Source organism: Camelus bactrianus, chromosome 20 (genome assembly GCF_048773025.1).
Source record: "Camelus bactrianus isolate YW-2024 breed Bactrian camel chromosome 20, ASM4877302v1, whole genome shotgun sequence".
Taxonomy (NCBI): Eukaryota; Metazoa; Chordata; class Mammalia; order Artiodactyla; family Camelidae; genus Camelus; species Camelus bactrianus.
In genome coordinates, this window is record NC_133558.1 from 17701126 (window position 1) to 17727325 (window position 26200).

At 38.7% G+C, this 26200-nt stretch overlaps 1 protein-coding gene across 1 annotated transcript; it reads right to left on the bottom strand.

Annotated features, from left to right (window-relative positions):
* Window positions 1–9461: 9461 nt before the first annotated feature.
* Window positions 9462–21897, bottom strand: ZNF322 (zinc finger protein 322). The gene is made up of 3 exons (XM_074348238.1): window positions 20893–21897; window positions 19960–20048; window positions 9462–13819 (listed from the first exon to the last, which is right to left on the bottom strand). Exon 3 carries the CDS (start codon window positions 13635–13637, stop codon window positions 12426–12428), a length of 1212 nt encoding a protein of 403 aa, XP_074204339.1. The 5' UTR covers window positions 13638–13819; window positions 19960–20048; window positions 20893–21897; the 3' UTR covers window positions 9462–12425.
* Between the last annotated feature and the right edge of the window lie 4303 nt (window positions 21898–26200).

The window sequence follows — 26200 nt, forward strand, 5'->3', positions numbered from 1 at the left end:
GGTAGTTAGTCATATTGCATTAGTTTGTTAGTCTGCCATAAGAAGGTACGAAAAACTAGGTGAAATGAACAATCAAAACTGATTGTCTCACAATTCTGAAGGCTAAACAAGTGTTAGATCAAGGTTTCAGCAAGACTGGTTCCTCCTGATGGCTGCAAAGAAGAATCAGTTCCATGCCTCTTACCTAGCTTCTGGTGGTTGCTGGCAATCTCTGTGTAGGAAATAACCCTGATGTCTTCCTTCAGCTTCCCATGGCAATCTTGCTGTTTGTGTCTGTCTCCAAATTTCCTCTTTTTATAAGGACACTAGCCATTTGGATTAACACTCTCCCTAGTGACCTCATTTTAATTTGATTACCTTGTTAAGACTGTATCATTCTGAAGTACTGGGGTTTAGGATTCCTACATATAAATTTTGAGGGACACAATGCAATCCATAAAATATATACTAATTTCCATTTTTATTTTTATCCTATTATTTTATGTAATGACTTATTCTCTAAAGTATAGGCCACTAGAGAATATGAAAACAAATATATGTATGTTCCTATATGACTGAACTATCGTGCTGTACACCAGAAATTGACACAACATTGTAAACTGACTATACTTCAATAAAAATATACATAATAAAAAAAGAATTGACTAACGTATAGGCCACTGAAAGGTAAAGTAATGCCTTACATTTTTGAAATACTATTTTAATCAAACAGAATTGTGCTTTACACAGAGTTAAATATGTGCTTCTCAGGGAAAAAAAAGGAGTCTTGAAGTAACAGATGAGATTGATAAAGAAATTCTCTGAATGCGTTTAAAGGAGTATACATTACAGAGCAGTCAAATCATAATAATGTCTTATATTCACATAATATTCTTTAAAAAGAACCCAAGACCTAATCAAGACTAATATTACTGGAGTTTTAAATGTGGGATGAATTAATGTAAGCCTAGTTAAGATGAAAATACATCTATTGCTCTAGAAGTGTCTAAAATAGTAGAGATTTTCATCCATTTCTGCCTCATTGAAACCAAGAAGGCCCTAGAAATTTTGTAATTTAAACTTCTTTTTCCAATCTTACCTTCTGACGTTTCTCAAGAAGATATAATAGCACTGACTACATAAATAAAAAGGCTTAAATTGATAGGGTTTTTTCCCCTTAGTTAAACTTCTTAGTCCACAGGGATTTAGTCCCTTGCCTTTAATTACAATGGTGAAGTTATCTTCCAGTTTTCTCCAAGGTCATCAAGGTAATTGTTCCTGTTCCCAGCATAAGCTTTGTTTTTCATATCAGGCAGTAGAGAATGATCTGTTTCTTTCATCATTGATAACAGATTGCTTGAAATATTTACCTAATATGTTGCTTTTAAAATCTTAACAATTTCTCTACCCCAATGGTTCTCAAACTTAGATTTTTGTAAGGATATCTTGAGAAAATAAAAAATTATTTTCTAGGGCCAGATCATTCTGAGACCCATTGAATCAGAATCTCTTGGAAGAAGCCAGGCGTTGCTAGTTTTTAAATCTTCCGAGTAGATTCTATTGTGAAGCCTCTATTTTTCCCAAAATTAACAATGCCATCTTGGTCTTTGGATTCTATTGTTCTCTATTTCATGGCAAATCTTGTTCAATAAGCCTTTTTAGTCCCTCGTATTTTGTTAGTTGCCAGTTTTAGATTAAGCCACTAATGAGCCCAGAACATGCCCATTCTTCATTAAATAGTTTCCATATAATGCATAGGCTTGCTGCCAGAGACACTGTACTTTACTATGGCTAAGAAAAGGAGTAGACTTATTTGCTAACTCATCAGCATAGAGCCTGAGATGATTACTGAGAGAATGAGGGATTTTCCTTTTTTGCACCACTTTTTAAATTACTGTTTTGGGGGGAATATTTTGACTGTTCAAGAATGGTCACACATTGTCTTAAACTAAACACCATCAGTCACTGTTGGTCTCTTTGGTTTCTTTGTCCTTATGACAGTAGTGATTCAAATATTTGGCCTCCAACTCACACAACTCATATGGTTTTGATTTGCATTTCTGTGATTAGTGATGTTGAGCATCTTTTCATGTGTCTGTTTGTTATTTGTACATCTTCTTTGGAAAAATGTCTATTTGAGTCCTCTGCCTATTTTTTTAATTGGGTTGTTTGGGGTTTGTTTGATATTGAGTTATGTGAGTTCTTTATATATTTGGATATTAACCCTTAATCAGATATATTGTTTGCAAATATTTTCTCCCATTCAGTAGGCTGCCTTTTTGTTTTGTTGATGGTTTCTTTAAGCTGTACAAAAGCTTTTTAGTTTGATGTAACCTTATTTGTTTATTTTCAGAACACTCAGTTTCTTTTTTCTTCCAGTTTTATTGAGACATAATTGACATACAGCATTGTATAACTCTAAGATGTACAACATAGTGATTTGACTTAACATACATCATGAAATAATTACCACAATACATTTAGTGAACATCCATAATCTCATATAGATACAAAATAAAAGAAAAAAGGAAAGGTTTCCATGTAATTAGAATTCTTAGAATTTACTCTCAACAACTTATGTTGTACATTACAGCCCTAGTTCTTATTTATTTTATAACTGGAAGTTTGTACCTTTTGATCACCTTCATTCAATTCCCCCAACCCCTACCCCCTGCCTCTGGTAACACAAATCTGATCTCTTTTTCGATGAGTTTATTTGTTTTTGAAGTATAACTGATCTACATTACTATGTTAGTTCCTGGTGCATAAAATAGTTATTCCATATTTGTATACATTTCAAAATGATAACCACAATAAATGTAGTAACCATCTGTCACCATACAACAACATTATATTGTTGTTGACTGTATTCCCCACACTGTACACTTTATATCTGTGAATCATTTATTTTGTAGTTGGAATTTTGTACCTCTTAATTTCCCTCATTAACTTCTCTCATCCCCAACCCGACTCCCCTCTGGCAATCACCTGTTTGTTTTCTGTATCTATGACTCTGCTTCTTGTTTTGTTTCTTGGATTCCACATATAAGTGAAATCATATAATATTTGTCCTTCTCTGACTTATTTCACTTAGTATATGTGTGTGTATATGTATGTATATATACATATATGAGAGAGAGATTGATTTATTTCAAAGAGTTTGTTAGTGTGATTATAAGCTGCTAAGTCCTAAGATTTGTAGGATGAGCTGTCAAGCTGGGTACACTTAAGACCCAAGAAGAGCAGGAAAGTGCAGAGAGAAAATAAAAAGAGTTATTAAAGAGGCATTAAAATATACTATAAAGCCCCCATAATTAGAACTGGGTATTACTGGTAAAATATTCAAGAACAGAAAAACTGAATAGAAAAATCCCAACATTTCAGCATATATGAAAACTTAATGTGTGAAAAACATTTCACCTTAAATTTCTGGAGAAAAGATTAATACACAGTATGGCAATAACTTGCAGCTATCTGATATGGTTCTTACCATAAGCTAGACCAAATTCCAGATGTATCTGAAACCTAAATATTAAATTTAAAATAACTCAGGTAATTAAAGAAATGTAGGTATATTACTTTATAACCATGAGTATATGTCACAAAATTCATTAATAGTAATGTTATTTATCTCAGTGGTTTAAAACAACAACAATTTATTTCTCAATCATGAATCTTCAGGCTGAGTTTTAGGTCTATTCTGCTTTATTGGGTTGTGTGCCTCTGCTGCAGGCAAGAGGGCTGGTTTAGGTCTCAACCAAAAGTCCCAGCCTTGAGCAACGAAGTAGTATCTGGTTCATTTCTTGGAAAAATCAAACAATTACCATCAAAAGTGGCTTAAATTTTTCCAGTGAATACAACAAAACTTGGGTAACAGTTTGTTTCTGGTTACTAAAACAAAAGCACTTACTGCTGGAAAACAAAAGGTCATGAAGGCAAAGCCAATTACTAGAAGTTATAAAGTACATAGTCCACAAGTGAAAGCTGCAATTATTGCCATAAGCAGAGACAAAGGTACTAATCAGTTGCTTGGACATCAGCTTATGGTCTTGGAGAAAGGGTGTTTCTATGAATGTGCTGGATTTTCTGGTGATGACTATGCAGACTATAAATTGTCTAGCTGCAAGAATAGACAAAAAGGTCGTAAAAGAATATGTCTCAAGAGGTAGACATTATTGTTCTATAAGCAAAATCATGAAGCCAGAAGCAGTAATATAAATCAATTGCCCCTGTGAGATTTTGATGACTTCCTGGTTTGATTACACACACAAGTGCACTGAGGATCCAGCAAGAGAGACAGGAGGGAAAACTATACTTTGAGGCATTAGCTTTGTGTGCTACTCTCATTGCATATTGTGGCTGATGACGACCAGCTGAAAGTACCTCAGAATGTAGGCGCTGCAGACAGGAACTCCACACCCAACTCAGTGAAGACAGAAAAGAAGTTAATACCCAACATCTTCCAGAAAATAATTCTCCTCTTCCCCCAATTCAATATACTTGAAGAGACTCTGAAGAGGAGTAGTATGGAATTGGCCAAGGTTAGTTAAGCAAGGATCAGGTTTAAATGCCTAAATTTCTGGCCAGTGAAGAAAATAAAGATGGATAGGAAAAGGAGGGAGGTATTTCCCAGGAACCTAAATCCAGTCTGCAACAGGAAGAACAATTGGGCAAGTAAAAAAATAAAATAAAAGGCATCTGAATCAGAAAGGAAGAAGTAAAACTGTCACTATTTGTGGATGGCATTATATTATATATAAAAAACCCTAAACATTCCACCAAAAATTTGTTAGAAGTAATAAACAGATTCATAAAGTTGCAGAGTACCAAATCAATATACAAGAATCAGTTGTATTTCTACACACTAACGATAAACTACCTGAAAAGAAATTAAGAAAACAATCCCATTTACAATTGCATTAAAAAAAATAAAATGCCTTTTAACTGAGAAGGTAAAAGTCTTGTACGCTGCAACCATAAGACATTGATGAAAGAAATTGAAGACACAAGTAAATAGAAAGATATTCCATGCTCATGGATTGGAAAAAGAACATTGATCTTCTCCATGCTGAGCACAATTCGCCCTCAAGAACAAACAACACTGGACAATAAGCCTGCAAGTTCAGGCAAACCCTCAGTAAAGATACTTTCAGGTCAAGCCACAGCATACTCCTTCTTACAAATGAATGTTGAGTTATTTCAGATGGTCTTTTAATACCAGATTTTAATGTTTTAAAAAGAAATAGTAGTTCTTCCTACATAAGTGCTTAACAAAGGTCACTTCCTTTCCACCTCCCCTCTAGGGAGGCTTATTTGCCTGTAGCTGTTTAATTTCCTACAGCTGGTGCTTTAACTCTTGGTGTACCTAGTAGGACAGTGAATTTCCAAAGTAGGAAAATTCCCATATGAAAATGTCACAAGGGATATAGGAAAGAAACTACATACTTCCAGCTTCAAGTTCAACTGCTTGGAGCAGAGTAGCTGGGAGTTTCTGGCCCTCATGGTGGGAACTCCAACCAGAGGTGCTAACTCTGAGGTGGGGCTTCCAGAACTGGTTTTCCTAATAAGGGATTGAGTTGGGTGATGCATCTCTCCTCTGAGCTTTGACTGGGCAAAGTCTGTATCACAATTAAGTTCTTTATTGGTATCTGAAAGGCCATTTCATGTGTAAGAATGAAAATGAAAACATGTAAAGCAGTGTTTAGAGTGAAATTTATAGCCTTGAGTTTTCTAATATGACTATTAGAAAAAGAAAAATGGTAATGAACTAAATTTCCATCTTAGGTACCTAGAAAACTTAACTATGTTTAAAGGCAAAAACCTTTAATTCCTATTTATAGGACACAGAGACAACTAAACCAAATTAATAAACTGAATACTAGATATTTTCATGTATGGGTGCAATCAACATATACTGAGTTTCAATTATGTAAAACACAAGTAAGGAAAGAAAGACGGGAAAATAAGATTGGAGAACTTCAGAATCTATATAAATGTGTTTTAGCTTTATGGCTGGAAAGTCCCTTCTGAGGAGGTGACATTTTAAGTTGAGATCTTATTAAAAGAACATTCCAGGCAGTAGAAACAATTGGTGTAAAGGCAAAAAACAATCTTACTTGAGTATTAGAAGCAATTGAAAGGCCAGTGTGGTCAGTGTTGTAGGAGGCAGGGAGTAGCAAGAGATGAGATAGCAGACGCTGGCAGGAATCAGATTACATGGGGCAGTGTAGACCAGGTTCTGGAGGTCTGAGTTATATTCTAAATATTGGAACATCACCAACTCAATAAGGCATAATCAAAAAGGATTTTTGGGGGGCTCATATAATTGGAAGGCAATAGCTCACTTTAGGCACGGTTCTTGACCCATCTCTTGGCAATTCTCTCAGCTCTGCCTTTCTGTCACTCCCCAGAGCCAGAGCAACCACGCCAGTGGAATGAGTGGGGAAGGATTTATATAAGGTTTTTCCTTTAGTCTAATTGAGCTGACATAGTTTATGCGCCCACCATAGCCTTATAATGCTAATCAGAGTAATGCTAGGTGCTAAATTACCTTAAGCTTTGTCTGGTCTCACAAACCAGACAAAAGAAATGATATTTCATGCTTGAAGTTGCCCTCAACTCATCAAACCACACTCCCGCCACACAGTGGATGAGGGTGAAATGTCTGCTCTTGATTAACTGTGGAAAATATATCTTTAAAAAGGATCAAATTTTAGGTTTCTTAAAAGCTAAGTTAGAAAATGTACAGTTGGTGTTATAAGGAACGGAGAGTAATCTATTTAAGGCTGCATAAGACAGTGGTAAAGCAGATCAACCTGCTGAACTGAGTAGGATGGAGAGAAAGAGGATAGACACTGCAAAAACCAAAACAAATTAATACATTTCTGGATTAGAGTCGTGATAGTAAGAATGCAAATGAAGGAATAAGTGTGAGAGACATGAAGAAAGAATGCCAGGATCTGGTGACAGTGGGAGAGAAAGGGAAGAATCAAACATGATTCCTGGCTCAGCACAGGTGGTGAAACTGGGACATGGGTCAGTGGTTGGAAACAGAAATGAGTTGGATTTTACATGGTTTGAGCCTTTAAGAGTGACAATTCAGGACTCTGGAAAACTAAAATTAGCTCTGATGGGAATGAGAATTTGGAGGTCATTTACATTTGAACAAAAGATGTACATACAGATGAATAAGTTTTCTAAGAGAAAGCAGGTAATTAGGGACTATGCTTTATGAGATAAGGAAAAAAAGGAGCCAACATAGGAGTTAACAAAAAGAAATGTCTGGAAGAGGGTGAGAATCAGTACTACACAGTATTGCTCAGGACACACACACACAAAAGAGGCAGGCAACAGATGCACAATGTTGGAGAGCACATCATCCACTTTGGTTCAAAGGTCACTGGTGATCTTTGAGAGGATACCTGGGTGGAAAACTGAATGCAGCCAGATTAGACCACGATAGGAAATGAACACTTAGAAATGGAGGCAGTATCGATTTTAAGCTGGTGAATTCTGGAAGGGGGAAAAAGGAGAGAAAAATTAGCATATTAAGGGTGACCTAAACTTAAAAAAATAATAATAATAAGACAAGGAATGAAAGGGCATCTATATATATTTGAAGACTTGAGGAAAAATCTCAGTGAAGGAAATAAATGAAAAGTCTATATAGAAGTAAATGAAGAAGGTTCCAGAGGTTGTTGAACAGAATGTTAAAGGTGTCAGGACATTTATTCCTTCAGGAGAAGAAAGGCAGGATAGAGAGATTTCTTTTGAAGTGGTCAGGAGGGCTCTGACCGCCGGAGATGTTTCTCAGTGGAGCACATGATCCTATTGGGAGAGAGGGTGGCTGAATAAGACTGAGAGTGTGGGCTTAGGACATCGACAGAGGAGATAAGAGCTAAGACTGGTCACTGCAGCTGCACCCGTTCCACACAACTCCCCTATCAGTCCCCTGCCCAGTCAGAAACAACTGATCTGGTTTAAACCGCCCATTGGGTAAACCATGGTATGGCCCTGCTGCCCCCAAACCAACTGCCCCCATGTCTCCCAAAGCAGCTCCAAACTCCTCCACCTGCAAGACTGAGGCTCCCCATTTAGAAGAGGTGCTGGATTCAATGATGCTCCACTTAGAGTTCCATACAAAAGGTTTCTCATTTTCAAATATATTAACACAACTTTCTGAGCCAGGCAATTGAGAGTCCCGGGTGCAAGAAGTTTGCAGAGAATTTGAAAATGGGTACAAAAGATAAACAGGAACTAATTTAAGAGTCTTCTCTTTTCCTCTCTAATCAATTACTTGATGCTATCAGTCACTACTAGTTGTAAAATCTCTATATCCCGATTTTTAAAGTGCCCTCTGCCAGATAAAAGGATCCCTTCTGCAAGGGTTAATTGCCTTCAGCCTCCCTCACTACTTCAAAGTCCAAATCTCTGCTTGGGTAAAGTGATGACACAAGCTAATATTTTGGGCATGAAACAAGAAAGCTTCGATTGCCTTACAAATATTTGTTTCTCCAGAGCGACATGAACTATTTCAGGAGAGACTTGTGGTGTATGCGTGTCTGGGATGCACCTTTCCCTTCTTGCCCAGACAGTGGGCCACCATTCCCCTTCCAATTGCTTGTAGGGGGTATGACTAGTGTTTTTCCCAAACTATTTTCTCACCACAGCCCACCTAAATGTTGGGTTGTAGCATCAGTTTGGGGGGCGGGGCATGAAGGCTGCAGGCCTTGTTCTAGCCACACCATTCTGTGAATGCCAAAAGGAAAAAAAGAACTTGAAGTTGTTCTAGCTTCCCTTCCCCTTTTATTTATCCATCCAACTTAATTCTTTTCGTACAGTAAAAGCCACTTAAAACCCTAGGACCTGTTCTGTTGGCAGAGCAGACAGATGTAAACTGGAGCCAACTTCATAACGGGATTTTTACACCATCTCCCTTGCCAGACTCCAACAAATAAGACCAGTGCGAAGAGGTAGAATTAGAGTCATTTTTTGATTTCACTGGGAACTGAAAATTCAAATTTCCCCTAATTTTGAGGCTGTAGCTTACTCACAGAGACGTTTTATCGTTTCTGAATTTTTTCCCGAATATAGTCAGTTTAAGCTATTACTCCTCCCTTTGCCATTTACGTAACGCAATGGAGAGGCTCCAAAGGGATTCAATGTCCACAGCAGCACATAGACAATAATTCCTTCCAGGTTTCCATTCACTCTCTACCTTAGCATCAAAAATTCCTAGAATTCTAGGGATGGTCCAATGGTTATCATCACCACCTGGCCTAATGGTCACATGAATATCCACTTTGTTCTTTTTTTTTCAGCTTTATTGAGGCATAATTGACAAATAAAGTTGTAAGATATTTAAAGTGTACATCATAATGATTAGATATACATATACACTTGGCAAGCACTCCTGAATATCTGCTTTAGTCTAAATCAAGTGTAGGGGAAATGCGTTTTCTTAGTATAGTGGAGACAAAAACTGGAGTTTTTCAGAACAATTTTTATTTAAGAATTAAGGGAAAACAAAAACATTAAAGCATAGGAATACATTGACTGAATACAAGTGTCTTGTTTGGTCTGAAATCTTTAAAAAATTACTCTAACTACTTACCTGAGGTAGATTTAGGTTGGCACTGTTTCAAGAGAACCTCCATCCATCCCAGAAGTTACCTTCTAGTTTTGGTTGCAGGCTCCCAAGTGGTCCTCTCCAACCTCAGGTTATGCTATATGAATAATACCAACACCATTTTCCCCCATGGTTAAAAGCCCTCAGACCTGTCTCATACCCTCTAAGTTCTCTGCTTGAGGGATGGCCCATCCTGAATTTACTTAAAGACTAGAGACAATTACCAGTAAGATTAATTGAAAGAAGGGGCAAGTCACTGCCCTGCCAAAGATACAAACTCTGTTCCCTTCTCCAAATTCTAATGACTAACAAGTAGCCATGGGGACTAATTCCCATCACCACCATGCCATACACCCAACACTATTTTAAGAATTACAACTGTCAAACATATACTAGTGATAGGCATGATTTTCACCAAAGAGAAATACATCTTGTGTGTTTTATCACACTGAGAAAGTTTTCATGGTATAAGAGCTATTTATGAAAATTACTGAAACACAACAGATCAAATAAACTTTCAGGATCTGTTTTCTAAAAGAAAAAAGAAAAAACACCCTAGGACCAGATTCCTTATTATCACTATGAGCTATATCTGCTGACCCTAAGATTACCAGGGTCATCAACCAGTCATTAGGATCAAAGCTTAGCGCCATACGCAAGGTAGCAACACAGCAATCGGATCCATGAATCCGAACGCCAACACTCTCTGGAGTTCAGGATATGCTAAGATTAAACAGAGGACCCAAAATATTTATTCACCAATCTATAGTCCCAAATACTGTAGGAATCTTAAGTATTAACATTTCTTTTAATCTGAGGGAAGGAAAAAAACCTCAGAAATGTCCATTTATGTCCTGGATTAATTATAGTTATTCCTGGAGAATGTTAAAGGTAATCATAATTATCCTGTTAAGTTGGAGGTAAGCGCTTATCGTTAAACCACTGATGAATCTGCCAACTACTTTTCCCTTCTGGCATTCAGAATCCTACATTACAGGCCAAATATACACCTTTTATTGTGGTGATTGCAATCTTTTCTCTGCAAATAAAATGTATTCTCTTTCCTTAGTAGAACCGAAACAAATGAAAGGCAGATCATTACCGGGCCTGATGTGCTATAAACAGCAGGATAATGGAGTGAAAAACACACCAGCTTTCGAGTCAGGATTCTCAAGTCTAGCTCCTCCATTAATAATGCATCATTATGTGTTTTATTCTGTGCCTACTGAGGCTTAAATCTTTCTTTCCGTCTTCCCCTTATCATTTTGTAAGGAGCTGATGAGGATACCTTATCATGGAAAGAAAACACGATCAACAAAGTCACAAAAACACAGATACCAGCGATATCGTAACTATTACCCTGGAATTTGCATTTCTGAGTTGAGAAGAAATGAAATCTCTAAAGCTAAAATTTCAAATACTAGTAATAATCTGAAAGATATTTTAGGGAAAGGAAACCATTGAGGGTATACCTCAATGCACATCAAGTAAAAAGGTGAGTATTCTGCCTCTTTATGAGGGTGGCCCTCCAAAGGGGAAACTCTGGGAGAAGTTTTGATCTAGGATAACTACTCCCTTGGTGCTTAGTTCTTTCCACAACCAGCAAAAGGTTCCCACGTTACTATCAACACACTAGTCCCCATTCTAGCCAAGAATTTAAAAAAATCAACAGAGGCCAAGTCAATGTACTTTTTTCCCCCAACAGTAACACATGCCACACCTTCTATCACAAGGTTACAGTCCTTTCCTTTATTGGATTTCCAAATTTTAAAAATGGAAAGTAAAGCAATCATTAAGTGGTTCAGATAAAAGAAAAGCATCTTTACCTGAGTTACCCATCAGGCCTACTCTGACCTGCCCCAGTTCCTCCCAGAACAAGTTTCTGGGTATCTCAAAGAAAAAAAAGAAAAGTTTACATTTTGACTCCATTAAAACTCATCTCTACTATAGGGGTCAACTAACTATGAGAACAGTTCTTCTCATACTATTAAATGTACACAGTCCAGTTAGATCTCTTACTAGAACAAAATTCTCTGCAGAGCAGGTTCTTTGGGGCCTAATAAGGTAAGGGTTTCTTGCAAGGCTTTTATTCAGACTCAAAGTATTTATAGGATTTTTCACTTATGTGAATTCCCTGCTGTACCACAAGAGCAGATCATTGACACTGAAGCTTTTCTCATTCAGAGAATTCGTACGGTCTTTCCTCAGATTGGGTTTTTTTAGTGCAAACCCAAGAAGGCTCTCCAACTAATGCTTTTGCCATATTTAAGACAAATATGCAAATATTCAGCAGTATGGCTTCTCTGATGGGTAAGAAAGTCATAGTTCTGTTAGAAGCTTTTTTTTTTTTTTACACTTGCTGGGGTTTCTCCCCAGTGGAGCTTTCTGATGTCCAATGAGATATGCATACTGTCTGAAGCACTGTTGACACAGGGCATTTAATATGTTGTCCTCCGATGTGAATTCTCTTGGACTGAGGAGGTGAGTATTGCTAGAAAGCTTTCTCACACTCACCAAATTGATAAGGTTTCCCAACCTTATGAATCCTCTTGAGGGTGATCAGACATGAGCTTGGACTAAAGGTTTTTCAAAACTCAGGGCATTTGTCAGGTTTCTCACTGGAGTGACTGATAAGGTTCTTTAAGGACAGCTCTCTGGACAAACTGTTTCTCAACTTCCTACAACTGCAGATTCTCTGGTCCCCACTGAAGTCTGAGCTCTGAGGAAAGTCTGAGATTTGCCTAGAGTTCTTCATCCTAATGAGTTCTCTGACGTTGTAAATACATTTTTTTTTATGGTATTATAGCTTCTTGTCTGGTCAAGAAGACATTTGTGAGGCTTCTGATACAGGGGGAGGGCTGAGCTCAAGATTTTTTTCACCCACGTTACAGATATATGGTTTTTCACCAATGTGGATTGTCTGATGTTGTAGAAGGGCTGAGCTCTGGTGGAAGCTTTTATCACACACACTGTATTTATAGTGTAGCTCCTCTGTCTGAGTTCTCATTTTCTGTTGGGCCACAAAGTCCATGCCTAGGAGGAAGCCACTCTCACAGGTAGACCACTGATGTGGCTTCTCTTCCATGTGAATTCTTTGATGCACAATAAGGTCTGAACTGCAGTTGAAACTCTTCTCATATTCAAGGCATTTAAAAGTGTGCGTGTGAGTGGCCTGGTGCCTGATTAGGTTGGCACTCCGAGTAAAACTTCTCATACATTCCAAGCATTTATACGGCTTCTCACCTGTGTGGACTCTCTGGTGAACGATAAGGTCTGATTTCTGGCCAAAGCATTTCTCACAGGCACCACACTTGTAGGGCTTCTCCCCAGTGTGAACTCTTTTATGAACAATGAAGGCTGAACGGTGTCGGTAACTTTTCTCACACTTATTACATTTGTAGGGCCTTTCACCAGTATGAGTTCTCTGGTGGCTAATAAGATCTGATTTCCCACTGAAGGCTTTTTCACACTCCAGACACTTAAATGGTTTCTCACCTGTGTGAGTTCTTCGGTGCCTTATGAGGTTTGTACTTCGGCTGAAGCATTTATCACACTCACTACAAAGATACGGTTTCTCGCCTGTATGGCTTCGCTGGTGGACAAGCAGGTCAGAGCTCTGACCAAAATTCTTGCCACAAATATCACACGTATAGAATTTTTTACCTGCATGTGTTCTCTGGTGTCCCGAAAGGGCTAAGTGGTGCCAAAAGCTCTTCTCACACTTGCTACATTTATAAGGTTTCTCGTAACTGTGGATCCTCTGGTGGGAAACAAGATCTGAGCTTTGGAGGAAGGTTTTATCACACATATCACATCTATAAGGTTTCTCTCCAGTGTGGGTTCTCTCACACATAATAAGAGCTAAGTTTTCACAGAAGTTTTGCTCACGTTCAAGGCACTGGTATATCTGATCATCTATTTGAGTAATCTCATGCACACGAATAAAAATCTTTTTACCCTTCTGAGGGCAAACATGATATATTTTCCTTTTTTGAGTTCTCTGAGTAGATCTCTCTTCTGAAGTGTACATTTTCTATGGCTCTCTCCTAGGGAGTTTTCCACTGGTCTTCCTGACCCGTCATTTTCTTCACAGTAATTTTCTTGATAGGAACTTGACATATACATCTGTTTCAGGCCTTTCAGTCTTGAGCAGTTCCTCCCCACAAGTTTCCAGCATCATATACACTAATTCCTTACTTGGTATTGCCAACCCTGTGAGACAAAGAAGAAATATTATTTATATTCCTGGAACCAAGAAAAAAATGCTCAAAATTAAAATTGTGCATCAGAGTCCACAAGTGCTCTGGGTTTTACAGGGGTAAACTGATTCAATATTAGTAAATCCATTAATATAATCCCACATATTTAGAGATCTAAGGATAAAAATATGATTATTTCCATAGGTACTAAAAGCATTCACAACAGAAATCAACATCCATTCTTGATGAAAATACTCAAGAAAGTAGGAAATTCATAGATACTTCCTTTTAACATAAAATATATACACTCCTTAGTCCTACAGCAGCACCCAAATGAGAAAAACTAGTCATTTCCACTAAGATCAGGAACAAATCAAGAATGATCATAATCTATTATTAAACACTGACCTGGAAGTATTAGTCAATGCAATTTAAAAAGAGAAAACAATTGGAGGTGTAACAATTGAAAAGAAATATTACCTCTGTTTAGAGACATACGAGAGTATCACTGGAAAACCCTAGAGAGAACCAGTACTAAAACTGATTCAAATAATAAAAGAATTCAGTAACAGGATATAAAATTCACAGAAATAAATAGCCTTTTTCTATGCACAAAAAAAAAACCAATTAGCATATACAAGGATAGAGGATATTCCTTGTATAATAACAACAAAAAGTATTAAAAACTTATAAATAATAGTTAAATAATGCAAAGAGAAAAACTTTCAAACACTTACAGCAAGGATGGAGGATACATGGTTAATATCAAATGTCAATCACCTTCCTCCATACCAGCAACAAACAATTAGAATTTGAAATTAAAAACACAATACCATTTACATTAGCACCCTCAAAAATGAAACATGTAGGTATACATCTAACAAAATACGTACAAGATCTATATGAGGGAACAACAAAACTCTGATTAGAAAGAAATCAAAAAAGAACTAAATAAATAGAGAAATATTCCATCTTCATGAACAGGAAGACTCAATATTGTCAAAATTTTAATTCTTTCCCACTTGATCTACAGATTCAACTCAATTCCAATCAAAATCCCAGCAAGCTATTTTGTTGATATTAACAAACTGACTCTAAAGTTTATACGGAGAGCAAAAGACCCGGAATAGCCAACACAACATTGGGAGAGAGCGCCGAATCCTAACCACTAGACCACCAACACAATATTGAAAGAGAACAAAATTGGAAGACTGATGCTACTTGACTTTAAAACTTACTGTAACAGTAATCAAAACAGTGTGTTATTGGTAAAAGAACAGACAAACAGATCACTGAAAAAGAATAAGGAGTCCAGAAACAGACTCACATAAATACAGACGACTGATCTTCGACAAAGAAGCAAAGGCAATACAATGCAGAAAAGACAGTCTTTTCAACAAATGGTGCTGGAACAAGTGGACACCCTCATGCAAAAATATGAATCTATACACAGACCTTACTCCTTTCACAAAAATTAACTCGAAGTGGATCAAAACACAAAACTATAAAACTCCTGGAGGATAACATGGGAGAAAATAAAGGTGACCTTAGGTATGATGGTGACTTTCTAGATATAATACTAAAGTCATGATCTATGAAATAAATAACTCATAAGCTGGATTTCATTAAAATTAAAAACTTCTGTTTGCAAAAGACACTGTCAAGAGACTAAGATAAGCAATAGACTGAGAGAAAATATTTCCAGAAGATATCTGATGAAAGACTATATTCCAAAATATATTTTACTCTTAAAATATGAGAAAAGTAACAACCTGATTTAAAAAAGGGCAAAAGCTAGACAGATGGCAAATAAAAAACATAAGATGCTCAACATCATGTCATTAGTTGATCATTCATGTTATGAATGATAACTGAAACAATAAGATACCACTACAAATTAGAATGACAAAAATCCAGAACACTGATATCAAATGCTCACAAAGATGTGGAGCAACAGGAACTCTCACTCACTGCTGGTGTGAATGCAAAATGGCACAGCAACTTTGGAAGACAGTTTGGCAGTTTGTTAACAATTTTAAATATCCTCTCATCATATGATCCAGCAGTTGCACTCCTTGGTGTTTACCCAAAGGAGCTGGAAAACTTATATGCACATAAAAACCGGCAGAAGGATGTTTACAGAAGCTCTATTTATAATTGCCAAAAGTTGGAGGCAACCAAGATGCCCTTCAATGAATAGATAAACAAACTATGGTACATTCAGACAATAGAATATTATTCAGTGCTAAAATAGAAATGTGCTATTAAGCCATAGAAAGACACAAAAGAACCTTATTTGTATATTGGCAAGTGAAAGAAGCCAGTCTGAAAAGGCCACAAACTGTATGATTTCAACTATGTGACATTTTGGAAAAGGCGAAACTATGGAATCAGTAAAAAAAAGATCAGTGGTTATCAGGGGTTTGGGAAAGAGGGGTGAATAGATGGAGGAGCACAGAGAATTTTTAGGGCAGCAAAACTAGTCTGTATGATACCAGATGGTAAGGATATGTCATTATACATTAGTCCAAACTCACAGAAGGTAAAACACCAAGACAACCCCTAAGGTAAACTACAGACTTCGGGTGATAAAGATGTCTCAATGTAGGTTTATCAACTGTGACAAATGTACCACTCTGGTGTAGGATGTTGATAGTTGCGGAGGCTTGGGTGGGGGAGGGTGGTAGGCGGCACGTAGAAACCTTCTGTATGCTCCACTCAATTTTGCTGTGAACCTAAAAGTACTCTAAAAAAAAGTCTACTTGAAGAAATGAAATCATAAAAAAGAAATGTGAAATATTGTTTCTCACCAATCAAACTGGCATACATTAAAAGATATGATAACTTTTTGTTCTCAAGGCTATGGGGAAACAGACAGTCTCATCTGATGCTGGAGGGAATACAAATTGGTACAACCCCTTGAGGGCAATTTGGCAATATCTAATAAAACTAGACACGCATTTACATCTGACTCAGCAATCCCATTTCTAGGAGTTGACTATGAAGATACACCCCCAACAATATAAAAATACGCATGTATAAAGTTATTCACTCTAGCAATGTTTGTAATTTGAAAATATTTCAAACAACTTAAATGCCCATATGCAAAAAAGTGGTTAAATAAACCTGGTACGTTCACATATAATGAAGTACTATGCAGTGTAAAACAGAATGAAGATAATCTTTACTAACTGATGTGGAGTGATTTCCAGGATCAACTGTAAATTTTAAAAAGCAACAGTGTAAAAAAGTATGCTAAATTTTGTGTAAGAATAAATTAGAAATAAAAAACTATACATGTATCTATTCATTTGGTTAAAAAGAAGCTCAGAAAAGATAAAGAAAAAACGAATGAGTTTGGTTACCATCACAAGGTTGGTGAAAATGGGATTAAAAGAACAGGAAAATGAAATTGGTGCCAAAGGGTGGAGGGAGAAAGTCATATTTCTTTGAGTATACATCTTTGTAAAACACACATTTTTTACTGTTACATTTCACATATTCAATAAATAACTAACTAGAAAATATGGGGGAGAAAAAATTTTAAATGAGATACTAACGAAAACAAATGAGTCTGTATTTCAAATGAATAACAAAACTACCCAGAAGAGGGCAAAACAATTCAAATAACTATAATACAGTATCAGGAGTATGTAAATTCAAGCTAAAGGTAAAAAGAATTATAGACAATTACCAAACTCTAATTAGCAGGGGTTTTCCCCCAGACAATTACCAAACTCTAATTAGCAGGGGTTTCCCCCCATGGTGGTAAAGGTTCACTATTTAATGTATATACTAGGAAAGAACAAATAAGTAAATGTAACGGCACCCACATGCCTCACCATCGAAGAAGGGAGTTACAAATATAGAAAAGGGAACGGCTAGAATGAGCTCTGTAGTGTTTAACTGGAATTAGAAGTATCAGTATGAGGTCAAGGTTTTGAAGTATATATACAAAAAACAGAAATGTGTGTATGTGTGAAAGTGTATATTTTTTTCCTAATAGTGTCTGCTGAGAGGTCATATAGAAACAATGAAATCCCAGTAGTAATGAGCATACCAAGCACTTAGATCTTGGTTTCTAAACACCATTTCCCACTGAAAAGAACCTGGGCTCCTTGGAGAAATGGCTAATTCCAGGGTTTAGAAAGATGAGTCCGGAACAACTTTTTGTGTCAGAAAATAAGGAAGTGCTCAAAAAGTGGTGACAATATGCCAAGAGGACCCAGGAGCCAGGCTGAAGGGGCTGCCACTATACAAATCTGGAACAAACAGAACATCAAAATAAATAACAACAGTAATAAATTAGTAACACAGTAAGAAACCATGAGTCCACACTCATTTAAAAAGTGAATAGTGTTGGAGAAGGGAAAGTTTTTTTCTTATACTGAAAAAGCCAACAATTAAATGTAGAAGAAATAAAGGAATTAAGAAAACCACATGTCCAATCAAAAGATGAGTTAGTAACTGTTTCAGGCAAAAATTAGTGGATGAAAAGTTTTATGAGAACTGGGATATTTATACAAGCAGAAAATATCTCCCCACTAGATATCTAATCATTACAAAGACAAAAAAAGTAACTTCACAGTATAGAAACCTGGAAGACACCACCTGAACCAAATGATAAAAGTTAACACCACCAATAACAAGATATATAATTGCCTCCTAATATGATGCAAAGAGAACAGAACATCAATTCTATGCTATCTTGCCAAAAATATATCACCTGAATCTAATCATGAGGAAACATCAGGCAAACCCAAACTGAGGGAAATTATGCCAAATAAATTACCTAAACTAAGTCTCTGAGATGTGCAGCACCTAGAAAATAAAATATAGTCTGGCTGTCAAAACTTAGAGTAAACCATGATACTTCCCTAGTTCAAAATACTATAACTGTTTCCTACCACACTGAGAATAAAACCTAAAGTTTTCACTGCCCTACATAATGTGTCTTCACCTATCTTCAGCCTCACAGAACACATCAGAACCTTTACTCTTACTCCTTCTGCCTAGAATGTTCTTCCCCCAAGTAGCTTGCTCCTTTATTTAATTCGTGTGTCTGACTAAAAAGTCTGAAGCACACCCTGACTACTTCATCTCAAATAACTGTCCCATTATCTTGTTTTGTTTCTTTCCATAGCATTTATCACCTCTCAGCTTTGTGATATGTATTTTATATTTGTTAATTTGTTTCTCTCTCCTACTACAATATAACTTCCACTAGGTTTAGGACTTTTTGTTGTTGTTGTTCACTGCACTATTTTTAGTGTCTAGAATATATCTGTTGAGTGAATGAAAAATATGAATACCAGAACAAGAAAAGAGCCATCATCATCATCATCCTTGGAGCCCCAATAGCAAAGCAACAGGCTAGGCTAATAGTCCTGGCTGGTCCATCTGGCAAACCCCAAAACATGCCTTAGCTTCAGGGCACCCTTTTCTAAGAGGTTTCTCTTACCTCATCCTAGGAAAAGACTGGTTCTCTCTTCCATGGCTAGGGTCAGAGTGCACAGAATAGGCAGACAGGCAATAAAGTCCAAGTAGACAGGCAGAGTATAGAACTTCAAAGCTCAAGGCTATCCTTGCAGTTAAAGGATGTGTGGGACAAGCAGACAAAGTCGATAAAGCATTATCTAAAAAACAGATAATGCTTACTGTATCAGGCCCTAGGCTAGGGATTATTTCACTTATTTTTCATTGATTACATGGATTATCTCATTTAATCTTCCCAAGAACGCTGTAAAACAGGTATTAATACCAACGTTTGCACCTTACAGATAGGAAACCTGATGCTCAGGGCAGTTAAATAACTACTAAGAACTCACAGCTAGTAAGTAGCAGAGCTAGAATTTAAATTTCCATCTTCTGACTCCAGGGCATACTGCCTTTTTGGGGGCTTCCAGTCAATCATGAAGCAATTACTACAAGCCTATTATGAATAAGGATATTAGAAAGGAGTAGAAAATACACTTAAACTGGTAGGATAGGACTCAGTTTTATTACTCTTCTATCTCAGGAGCTAGGAAAAGATCATTCTCTTTTCCCATGTATCTTCTCCCATTCCGTCTTGTCCTCCCCTAGTCCTCCTCTCCTCCCCCCCTCAAAAATCCACCATTTATACAGAAACATACAGCCTGGTATGTCACTTACCATAACAACAAAGACTCAAGACTGTCTTGTTTCTGCCTCCAAAAGGTCTCTAGTCCATAACTATTCACAACACTCAATTCTTTCCTCTCCTAGAGAAAAAAAAAAATATCAATAATGTGGAAATTTACAATTTTTTGTGAAACTTAAGATTTTTTGGAGCTGGAAATCTGAAAATTGGGCCCATTTACTTCCCAGTCTGATCAGTATCCTTCAGCCATAAGGTACCTCTTCCCACCTTTGCTTACATTGTTTCTCCTGTAAGAAGTACCTGCCACTGGTAGCCATCAGTTCCTTCCCTAACAGCTCTCGACAAAACATCGAGAATCCTTCTGGGTAATGACTAACTTTAACTTCATAATAAAGCCCTGACTTCCGTTCTACTTGCTTGTTTTTAATTCTCCTCTGCCAAGTGTATTATCGCAACTTCTGAGGTCAATGACTCATTTTTCTACTACTATAAACCTCAAGACGCAGTTGGTAAGTGTAAATGATACAAAGTTACATACAACGCTGGTTTCCAAAAATGGTTATGAAATGACTGAACAAACCAGATTTTTCTGCATCTAGATTCGGCTGCAACATGACCAATCTCTGCATTAAAGATGGGGGTGGGTGGTGGATAGGGAACTCCATTCAACGCCCTTGGGTTTTTTTCTCCAATATAAAAGATACAGATCGCTCAGAAAAGTGCCTGGCAGTGTTTACTATTATGATCTCCTGGAACGATAGTACTAAGCTTCTCTCCTTTCAACTTTTCATTGACCGCCTTTCGGTTCGCCGTCAGGGGGTTCCCAGACTCCGCTCGGTCGCGAGGAACTGAGGCTGCTCCTACCAGGCGGAGGCCGAAGGGGGTCTCGGGCCCTGCCGAACCCCTCCCCTCGTCCCTGGGCCCCGCAGGCCATGCCCCTCCCAGGCCCCGCGGGCCGCGCTTACCCCGGCGGCTGCCGACGCCGCCCCTCCGCCAGGGACAGCACTTCCGGTTACTCTCCGGACACTCGGATTTGGGCTTCCCGGCGGCCGCGGGCTCCGGGGCGGTGAACCTAAAGGCCCACCTTCGGGAAAAGAAGGAAAGCAAACCTGGGAGGCCGACGAGAGCCACAAGCAGCTCCCTCTGCGCGGCTGGGCGAAGGGAGTTGGGGCCAGGCCGTCCAGTGGGCGCTTTAAGGGCCGACCAGGCCAGCTACCCGAGCCCTTTCAGTCTGGCTGGGAAGCAGCCGGCGCAGCCCCGCCCCCCGAATCACATGGTCACCCTCGGTTCAGCTACTAGGGCTCTTCGCTCCCGGCCTCTGGGCCAATAGGGGCCGAGCCTCTGGCACGGGGGCGGGGCCCTGGGAGCGCCTGCGCTTCGCGGCCCGTGGTGTTTCGGGGCGGAGCGGGCGAGGATTTAGGGGTCCTTTCTTAACTGCAGAGGTCCAGGGGTGGGGCGAGAGCCCTCCTACCCGCTTGTCTAAGAAGAAGCAACGCTGTTTATGTTAGTTTACAACTTCTATTCTCTTTCCTCAAGGCTATTGAAAGAGGATTCGAGGCCGGGCAGCGTCACCGAGATGGATGCTGCCGACCCTGAGGAAAGCGCCCTGAAGGATCTGGAAGAAATGGCGGATCCCAAAGCACAGTGGAAGCACTGTCACCGAAGATGTGGCCAGAGAGATGGATGAAATGCTCTTAATGAAATGCTCTTAAATGTGTGTAGTGGTGGCCTTGTGTGGGTGGAGAAAACTGCAGCGGAAGATAGGACTGATCTGACAGGACCAATGTTAATTCACAAAGCACGTGAATGTAACTGAAGGATCCTTCCCCTTCTGCCGGCTGAGGAACAATATCTTTAAGTTAATAAAGAATATTTTATTGCTTTTGTTAATGTGTTGTTGATGTTCATATTGTTGTTTGTTGGTGTGTTTAAGACAACAAAAATCTTCAAATCAAATAAAGGAAGAACCTTTGGAATTTGGGGGATAAAAGAAGGAAAAAAAAAAAAAGAAAAACCAGGTAAAACATAGTAGAGAAGTAACTTGTGGCTGAATAGATTGTTTTGTAAGCTAATACATGGCTGTTCTTTATGGAAAACAGTTATTAACCCAACATCAGCCTAGCTAATAATCCAGATACCCAGCCTGAACAAAATTGGGGCAAACGGTTTTAATTTACTCATTCATCTAATATGTATCAGACACTAACTGAGGGGCTATGTGTGTGAGCAACATCATGCCCCAAAGTTGCTTTGGATGAGAGAAGCAACAGTCCTCAAGGTATATATAATCTCAGAACCTGAAAATGGTGTGAATCAGGTTTTTTTTTTTTGCTCCTGTAACAAATTACCGTGTACTTAGTGGACTTAACAATACAAATTCATTATCTTACAGTTCTGTATTTCAGAAGTCTAATTCAGGGTACCCTGGGTTAAAATCAAGGTGTTGGCAGTGCTATATTCCTTTTTGGATAATCTGCTTCTTTGCTCTTTCTCGCTTCTAGGCTTCCTGCAGTTTTTGGCTCATAGCCTTTCTTCTCCATCTTCAAATCCTGCAGTGAAGGACCAATTTCTTCTCATGCCACTTCTCTCCAAGCCTTCTGTCATTGCATAACTCTCTGACTATACCCAGGAAATGTTCTCCATTCTTAAGGACTCATGTGATTGAATTGCCTTACTTGTATAACCTCCCCATCTCAAATTGGTAACCTTGATCACATCTGTAAAATCCTTTTCGTCATCAAAATAATATATTCATAGGTTCCCTGTGTACTGATTACTAATGTCAAGGGAGGACTCAGACGACTTGGATGGTAGCAAAGATCATCATTATTGCTGACCACCAGAAATAGAAGTCCAAACACTCTGCTCACTGCATCTTGGTATCACAGTCACCAAGGAAAACACAACACAGTCAAGCACAGGCTGAAACAACACTTTACTTACACAGAGAAAAGACAGAGCAAGGTCAGTTTGAATATGTATGTCAGTCCCCCATGTCTAGCAGGTCCCCACAGCAACTGATGCAGGGTAGTAGACCCATGCACACAACTCTCCTGCAACAGGAGGGCCACAACCCCTCCCCCATGGAGTCTGAAATACTGAAAGCTGGGAGCATGCCTGAGGTCACTGATGCACGTGCTGAAGCAGAACAAAGGAGTACACATTAACTATGAAACAGGGAAAGATATCCCCACATAAGGTGGTAAGCCTGGCACAGGCTGTGTGGACTCTTTATCTCTTGGCAAAGTTGTGTTCCAGGCACAAGGTCCATTCTTATCTGACTGAGTAGGAGTCGAAAGCCTGCACGTGAGATTACCTTTCCCAAGAGCCCACCCCTCAATCTATGGAAACAGCAGATAAAGCACATCAAATCCAGTAAGACCCGAATCTACCTCAAATTTGGAAGCATAGTTGGGTCCAGTGGGGTTCCTGAACAACCTATACAGATGAAGTTCATTTGCAGAGACTTTCTGTCATGTTGAGAAAGTACTTTACCAGAATCATTAAGAGCACCAGATCCTGGAGGATGGCCAGTCCTCTCTGGAGCATGGCCCTCTAGTAGGAACCCCAAGTTCCAGGCTTGATCTAGCTAAAGATGTTGAAGAATGAGTCTAGGTATGACACCAAAAGCACAAGCAAAAAAAAAAAAAAAAAAAAAAAAAAAAAACCAAAAGGAAAGTCTGCCAGTCCACACAACTACAAGAATAATTTCATGACAAAAAAAAAAAAAAAAAAAAAAAGTCTTTACATGCGGGGGTTGGGAAGGAGGGAAGCTAGGGCAAGGTTGAATGATAAGGTTATCTCCTACATGAGGCCACTCCTTCAGGACTAGGAAAGGGCTGTTTTATCTAACCCACAGAAAAAACACACAGAATAGCAAAATGAGGAAACAGAGGCATATGTTCTAAAGGAGAAAACAAGATAAAAACCTCTAGGGGGTGGGGGTGGAGACTAAAATGGAGATAAGTAATTTCCCTGATAAAGAGTTTACAGTAATGGTCATAAACTTGGGAGAAGAATGTATGAACACAATGAGAACATCAACAAAGGGATAGAAAATATAAGAAAGTATCAAACAGAAGTCACAGAGCTGAAGAATACAATATCTGAAATGAAAAATACACCAGAAAGCTTCAACAGTAGATTAGACGAAGCAGAAGAAACGATCAGTGCCTTCAAAGACAGAGTAGGGGAACTCATCCAACCAGAGCAGCAAAAAGAAAAAAGAATTTTTAAAAACTTACGGGAGTCATGGGACAACATCAAGCAGACCAATATTTGCATTATAGGGTTCAATCTCCTTATTTGTTATAGGTCTACTCGGCATTTCTACTTTTTTTCCAGCTTTACTGAGAAATTATTGGCATACATTACTGTATAAATTTAAAGCATACAGCATGATGGCTTGATTGACATATATTATGGAATGGTTGTGACATTATGTTTAGCTAACATCCACTTTCTCATATAGATATAATAAAGAGAAAAGAAAGGAGACAGGAAGAAAGGGAAAAAAATTCCATCTTGAGACAGGAACTCTTAGGATTTACTCCCTTAACAATTTTCTTGTATATGATACATTGCATAGTTCTCAGTTGTCTCTTGAAACTTTATGATTGTCCAAGCAGCCTATTTATAAAAATTTTTTGTGGCCCACAGTGTCTAAAATGTTTATTATTTGCAAGCGGCCTATTTTTTTTTAATAGCTCCCTGTTTTTAAGGGTGTGCCATGACCTACCAGTGTCCCCAAAAGAAGGGAATCTTAGTACCTAATTTTAGGCTGGTTGAAAGGCAGCCCCTCAGACAGCAACACTTAAAATATGTAAATACATATGGTCCTTGGGACTGTAATTGTAAACCCCGCTGGCCTCCAGGCCAGGCAATTTGAAGGTGTCCCCTGGGTGACAGTTGCAAAAATCAGGGCTTCAGACAGGTGTATAAGTTAATTTCTGGGAAATACTGGCCAGCTGGAGTGAGGCAGAGGGAGAGCACAAAGATGGCATTCTCTTGCCTGTGTTCTCTTAGAGCATCTCTGTAAGCCTGTAGATGTGTAGCAAACCTAAGGCCTGCCTCTCAGGCTGAAGCTCCAGGACAAATAGGCTTCCTTCACAGAAAGACTAGGGGTGTGTTTCAGTCTGCTATGTGTGCAGTGCCCTTGGGGTGGTAGTCTGCCAAGAACTGTCTCTCCAATTGTTCTAGTCCCATGGGACCCAGGAATGCAAGTTCCACTGGCCTCCCTATAAAAACTGGGCCACCAAATGTGCATAAAAGCCCCCTCACCAAGAGATACTGGCCCTGTGGAGTGTGGCAGAGTACAAGTACTGAAGTTAGATAAAAAAGGATGGTGCCCATTGGCTTTAGAAAGGCAGAGAGAAAGTGCAAAGTTGGGGATCCCAGGCTAGAGGGTACAGATGGCACCCTCTGAGAAAAAAGGAAAAAAAAGAAGATGGCTCCTGCTGGCTTTAGCAAAGTAGAGGGAGAATGTGAAAATGGCTCCAGCCATTTTCTGTCCCCAGCACCTCTGTCCCCGGAGAATACCCCATCAGGCCCCTGTCCCTCTGATGGATACTTTAGATTAGCAAGTGAATCTCCTTCACATGTAATCTGGGTTCTTTTCAAACTGCTGCTTCTGTGCTGGGCTCTGGGGCAAGTAAGCCTGTGCAGGAGCCTTTTAAGAGCAGTTTCTCAGAAGACTATAGGTTCAGGGATCATTTCTATAGTTTGTTCCTCAGTTTTCTACAGCCCTTTGGGTCTTGTGGATGTGACCCTGTTGGTTTTTAAAGCCAGGTGTTTTGGGGGCTCATCTCCCAGGTGCAGGTCTTAAAAGGTGGGATGCCTGATGTGGAGTATGAACTCTTCACTCCTCAGGGAGATGCTCCAGACTGGTTAGTTCCCTCCCAATTGTGGATTGCCATTCAGGGGCTAGGGTTTATGGTGAGCCTATGTCTCAGCCTCTCCTGTCTTCTTTGATGTGGACCTTTTCTCATTAGTTGATGTAAAGGAGCTGTTCAGGTAGTTTTTGGGTTTCAGAGGGAATTGCTCCATGTGTAGCTGTAGATTTGGTGTCCATGGAAGAAGGTAAGTTCAGGATTTTCCTGTATCACTGTCTTGGACCACCTTCCCCAGATTTTAATTGGATTAATTTTTTTCCATTGAGTTGTATGAATTCCTTATATATTTTGGATATTGACCTCTTAAAAGTGTGGTTAGCAATATTTTTCTCTCATTTGGTAGGTTGTTTTTTGATTTGATTAATGTTTTCTTTTGTTGTAC

Bases quoted from the DNA above. Each gene is read 5' to 3' on its own strand.
- ZNF322 (XM_074348238.1), bottom strand. From the start codon at position 13,637: ATGTACACTTCAGAAGAGAGATCTACTCAGAGAACTCAAAAAAGGAAA.